Genomic DNA, 5765 nt, shown 5'->3' on the forward strand with positions numbered 1-5765 from the left:
TCGCACCTGCCGGGCTACTAAGGGAGCTCCCATACAAAGACGAATGCTATTGCAGGTGCGTCACAGAAAGGGGGGCCCAATTGGAGACGTCACAGGATAATTTTTAACTTCGATAAAACTATGTAATATGGCAGTATGCAAACTTTGATTCTGGTGACTGGTAGAGGAAAAGTTGGTGAATAATATTATACTGTGGTAAAGCGGATTGATAAGCATTTCAACGCAGAAATTTAAAACGAATAACGGATGCTATAGCATACGCGTCACCAGGAGTAGTGCAAAAACGGATGCTATGCAATCCGCGTCCGCGAACGTGTTATAAATATATTTTTTAATACAGTTGCTCAAAAAGTGCTACTTTACGTAGCTGTTTAGCGTGCGGAAAGTTGGTTATCTCGAACTAGTGCTTTTTACTTTTCCAATTTTTTTAAATTTATACTTGTTCCAATTCACGACTACTTATTGATGAGTGTTAATATTAGTTTCCTTTAAACGTCGTAATCAGCATAAAAACCTACCGTTAATGTAAGAATACGAAAAATATTACATATTTCATATTTAATTACTTACCTCTTCATCATTATAACACGTTTATTTTTTAATATTCAATATTGAAAATTCCGTTCTTAATAAGTTGACTGAATGGAACGGAATAGCTGCCAAACGCCCATAGATATAATATACTTAAAGACGACGTCTAACCGAGCTGTCACTGTTACCACTTTTGTTTAGTGTACGATTAACAATGTTTTTCTTATTTTTTCGCAACTGTATTAAAAAACGTGGTTCGATACACGTGCGGAAATGTCATTCTTCACTCGTCCCGAGTCTTGCCACTCGCCTGCGGCTCGTGGCAAGATATCTCGGTACTCGTGAAGTAATGACATACCTTCCGCACTAGCATCGAAATGTACTATTATAATAAGTAGATATAACTAACTAGTAGTACTTGTTGTCTTTTGAAGCCAAATATTTCATTTAATAGGTAATGTTAGGAGTAACTATTTAATAATAATGGTTAATAGGTTAATAAGCACTTAGGCAGGCTTTGAGTCTAGACAAGTCGTTTTGCCTCCTACGGTTGCCCAGCTTTGTTCACGAATCTTATAAGTCCCTTCGGCCGCGTATGTAATCGGAGTTTTGTAACCAGTTACCTAAGAAGAAAAAATGATCCTCATAGGATACTGGTATCCAAGTGATATATTTTTTTCCTTTCACGTAACCGAGTTACAACCTAGGAAAACTTCCTAATGATTACGAGAAAGTACTTTATATTCCTCGTAGGTAACTGCTTGAAAGATAGATAGGTATGGTATTATCAACCTCTTTTGATATCATGGCACTCAACATTCATTATATAACTGACGTTTTCATAACACCTAGGTGGCATATAGACACCTAGGTTCTTGAAGACGCAATATCGAACAATATATTTTATTGCAAGTAATGCCAGTTTCACACGAGGGCAGAGCAGTGGGGCAGAACAGTAGGCAGCACGGTACCGCTACAACCGGGCATAACTTTGCAACTCAAATATAATGAACTAAGCGTAGACTAACTCCTAATACTTTCTGTTGCCCTGGTACTTTTCACTCTTTTCTCACCAAGAAATTCGTCACCATGTCTTCAATTACAAAAAAATAATATGGTATAGGTCCTAGGTAAAGCATGGGTCCGGATCACTCATCGTTTCATGTCTTCAATTACAAAAAAATAATATGGTATAGGTCGTAGGTAAAGCATGGGTCCGGATCACTCATCGTTTCATAAGAGTATTATTTTATTCCTTACTGGATACTAGTTACGAACAATCATACAGGTATCAGTAAAGGTAAAAACCCTATTACTTGGATACCAGTATCCTATGAAGATCTGTTTTTATTTTTATGTAACTGGTTACAAAACTCCGGTTACATACGCGGCCGAAGGGTTATAAGTATCTGAAGGCAGAATTGCCACAACCTTTTGATCTCGGGCAGAAAGTACCGAAGAAAGTTTTCTCGTCATTCATTAAGGCTACTCATTAATAAATAAGTTTCGGCCTTATGTTTAAATATTAAATTTTTGTTTTTAGACAAAAGGTCGGCTCAGGGTGAATTGTTGCTGTCAATAAAGTAATTTTAAATCGGTCTTATAGAATACTATCCAAAAGGATTTTATATTACCTAAATCTATACATAGATTGCAGTTGTTGAGTATGATTATGAGTAATGCACCTCCGTGGACTAATGTCATAGTTGTGTTGTGTTCACTGACTGTGAATGGACATTGACATTTGACTAGCTTTAATAAATAAGGTTCAACGAGTTCATATCATGGATTTTATTAATCATCTTTTAATAATTACAGGATTATTCTGCAAAATAAATGACAAAAGTGCCTCTCAGTCCACAAAATTGCACAAGAGCAATAAAATTAAACTCAAACAGAAGAATAATAAAAAGGAAATACGTAGTAGTGACGATTGTAACTACTGCGGATCAAGTGCTGCCGCCAATGGCACAGTTGGAGAGACCAATTTTTGTGACTCTGATGCAAACATATCCATTGAAGATTTAAATGTGCCAATGGATGCCATCAATCTAGCACAGGACCCAGCTAAAAATATTGAAGAAGCCTTCCACAAGCCATATCAGTTTTGGAGTACTCAGCCTGTACCTAAAATTGATGAAAAAGTTGTTTCTAATGAACCAATCGTGTCACCCGAGTGGCTTAATGTGGAACCATCAGATTTAACAGAAATCAGCTTACCTGAGGGCTTTAAATGGGATACCTTAAATATAAACGAGCCTTTGGTCTTGAAAGAATTGTACACACTGCTAAATAAAAATTATGTGGAAGATGATGATTGCACGTTTCGCTTTAACTACCAAATGGATTTCCTTAAGTGGGTTCTCCAGCCCCCTGGCTATAGACAGGATCTACATTGTGGCATGCGTTTAGTCAAGTCTGGAAGGTTAGTGGGCTTTATTTCAGCTGTCCCTGTCCAGTTAAAGATTTATGATCAAGAGCAAACTGCTGTTGAAATTAACTTCTTTTGCGTACACAAAAAACTCCGTTGTAAAAGGTTAGCCCCATTTCTGATGAAAGAGATGTATAGGAGAGTTAAATTGAGTCAGATATATCTAGCTGTTTACACGGCTGGTATCGTGTTACCTAAACCAATTGGTACATGCAGCTATTGGCTTAGATCCCTCAACCCTAAAAAACTGATTGATGTTAAATTTACTCATCTACCAAGAAACACAACTATGAAAAAAACTCTGACACTTTATAAACTCCCAGATTTGCCTAAGACGTCGGGTTTTCGGAAACTAGAGCCACGAGATTGTGATAAAGCATTTCTTTTGCTAAAAAACTATTTAAGTAAGTTTGATTTGACTCCTATCTTTAATGAGGATGATTTTAAACATTGGTTTACTCCACAGACAGATATTATTGACAGCTTTGTTGTGGAAGCATCAGATGGATCTATCACAGACTTTGTAAGCTATTATACACTGCCATTTACTATGGTAGATCATCATCCAGTACATGATACAATAAAAGCCGCTTATGCATTTTATAATGTGTCAACCAAAACCTCGTGGGTAGATTTAATGCATGATGCGTTGGTAACTGCAAAGAACTCAGGGTTTGATATTTTCTATGCACTGGACCTGATGGATAATAAGGAGTTCTTGGAACCACTGAAATTTCGCTCAGGTAATGGTAACTTGCAGTACTATCTGTATAACTGGCGGTGTCCCAGCATGACACCAGATAAAATTGGTATAGTCCTACAATAACGAAATTATTGATTTGTTTATGTCGTATATTAAAAAAATATTTGTTTAAAAGTTTTGTTAGAAATTGTTATTTATTTAATCAGCCTACACTTTCAAAATGATTCTACCCATTCCACATATTAAATTTCTTTGTAATAAAAAAGTTTTCAAATGTTACGCATGAGTTATGCTTTATTTTGATAAAATTATTAATTATTGAAGTAGTTTTTACATACATTTTATAATACCCGAAAAGGTGAATTTCAAAATGTTTAAACATTATGACGATATAAAATGAAACTAAAAAATATAGGTACATTTACACGGGTAATTTGCCTTTAGCGATTTTTTTAGAGTCTATAAAAGTGTCCCACTCCCACTACTGGAAAAAGGCCTCCCATTTAGCGAATTACAACAACAAATATGGAAGTACCTATTTCTCGTCATTGCGCGTATTGTATGTGTATCTCGTTTTGTTTGTGCTCACTTCAGTCCATTCAGGCTTCCTGTCACGTGTTCACAAACAAGCTAGTTAATTTGAAGCCAAATCAATACACCTGAAACTCTAATCAATGTGTATAGGTGATACACAAGTTACACTAGCAAGCACTAGCTTAGTTTATGTGAAAATCCTCAAAATTAGTCGAAAAGGCTATAAAAGTAGGTACATATCTAGATTTGAAGTTTCAGATTAAACATTTATCGAATATATACATTTTATTTATTTCTAAATAAATAAAATAACATTTATTTGTTTATTAGTTTTATTTTTAATGAAAATTGCTTTGAAAATAAGTAATGAAGTACGCTTTTGTCATTTATATGTATTTTTAAGGTTGAAGTTTTTACAAATGTTGTATTTCTCTTACTGCTATAACAACAAATACTAGAAAGAAGGGAACCCTCGGTGGGCGAACCCGACTCGCACTTGTCCGGTATTTTTTATTTGGCAGTTTTTATGTTATTTCGTCATGATGATAATGATGCTATTTCTACTCAGAATTAAGGTGACAGTCCATTTCCAACGACAATTGCATTACTGTTCATTTTACTATGCAAATTGACAATAACAGCGACGCGTTCAGTACTAAGTAGTAGTGCAGCTGCGGTCAGAAATATAATGTTACCATTACGAGCGCTTTCGATACTTAATTACTTATATTACGAGGAAAAAGTGTCTAAGAATATTCATGTTCATGTATCATTCATTCATATTTCGTTCCTTGCAATCCTTTACCGTCATAAAAAGTCTATAAATAATAGTAACGGAGTGAAAATAAAAATCTTTGGACACTTTTTTTCTCGTATTAGGATCGGCAGCCCAAGTAATTAGGTTAAGTCACCTCCTAGAGTTCCTAGACTATAAATTAAGCAAGAGAACCAGATACCTAGGTCGACCGACCGGGCGGCGTCCTATCGGTTTTCCCTCAAACGCTCTTTTCGCCGCCCGATCGCCTCCTATTCGCTCAAAATGGCCGAGCCATCGAAACTGCGCGAGCTCCGGGTTGAAAACTCGCGGGAAACGGCACAGTGGCGAGTAGTCGTGTTGGAGGCCAAGACACAATTTGAGTTGTTGTGCCAGAGGAGTTAGTAAGTAAACCAGATTTCACTAACAATTGTGTGCTTCTGATACCAACTCTAATCCCAGGGAATAATTATCGCCAAAAACAAATGAACAAAGTTCGTTCACCTTCCAAATCTTTGCGGATTTAAACTTACAATGAGATTCCATTTCCCTTTCGTACACCAATATTAAGGTACATAAAATATGTTAAGAATACTTTCGTCTCTTTTGGGATAAGTGAAATAGAAAGGGATGGGGTGCATTAATGTTTCAGAGCTAGTAGGAGGGCTTTTAATTAATCGTTTGTAATCAAATCAACAAGGGTTCGGTCGTTTAATATAAATTGAGCACAGATAGTGTGGTGCCTTGGGGATCGCGCAATAATGCTGTTTTTGCACAAGAAAGATCTTATCTTATAAGAAATTTGTAGTGAC

At 36.0% G+C, this 5765-nt stretch overlaps 1 protein-coding gene and 1 long non-coding RNA gene across 2 annotated transcripts; both read left to right on the plus strand.

The window, feature by feature from the left end:
- The first annotated feature begins 1205 nt into the window (after nucleotides 1–1205).
- Nucleotides 1206–1926, plus strand: LOC134668242 (uncharacterized). The gene is made up of 3 exons (XR_010098751.1): nucleotides 1206–1383; nucleotides 1495–1661; nucleotides 1735–1926. It is a non-coding gene; the product is annotated as an uncharacterized LOC134668242 (long non-coding RNA).
- A 510-nt stretch (nucleotides 1927–2436) lies between these two features.
- Nucleotides 2437–3788, plus strand: LOC134668243 (glycylpeptide N-tetradecanoyltransferase-like). The gene has a single exon (XM_063525736.1). It carries the CDS (start codon nucleotides 2568–2570, stop codon nucleotides 3786–3788), a length of 1221 nt encoding a protein of 406 aa, XP_063381806.1. The 5' UTR covers nucleotides 2437–2567.
- Nucleotides 3789–5765: the final 1977 nt, after the last annotated feature.

The sequence above is a fragment of the Cydia fagiglandana genome, chromosome 10, assembly GCF_963556715.1.
Source record: "Cydia fagiglandana chromosome 10, ilCydFagi1.1, whole genome shotgun sequence".
In the NCBI taxonomy this organism is placed as follows: Eukaryota; Metazoa; Arthropoda; class Insecta; order Lepidoptera; family Tortricidae; genus Cydia; species Cydia fagiglandana.

Bases quoted from the DNA above. Each gene is read 5' to 3' on its own strand.
- LOC134668243 (XM_063525736.1), top strand. From the start codon at position 2,568: ATGGATGCCATCAATCTAGCACAGGACCCAGCTAAAAATATTGAAGAA.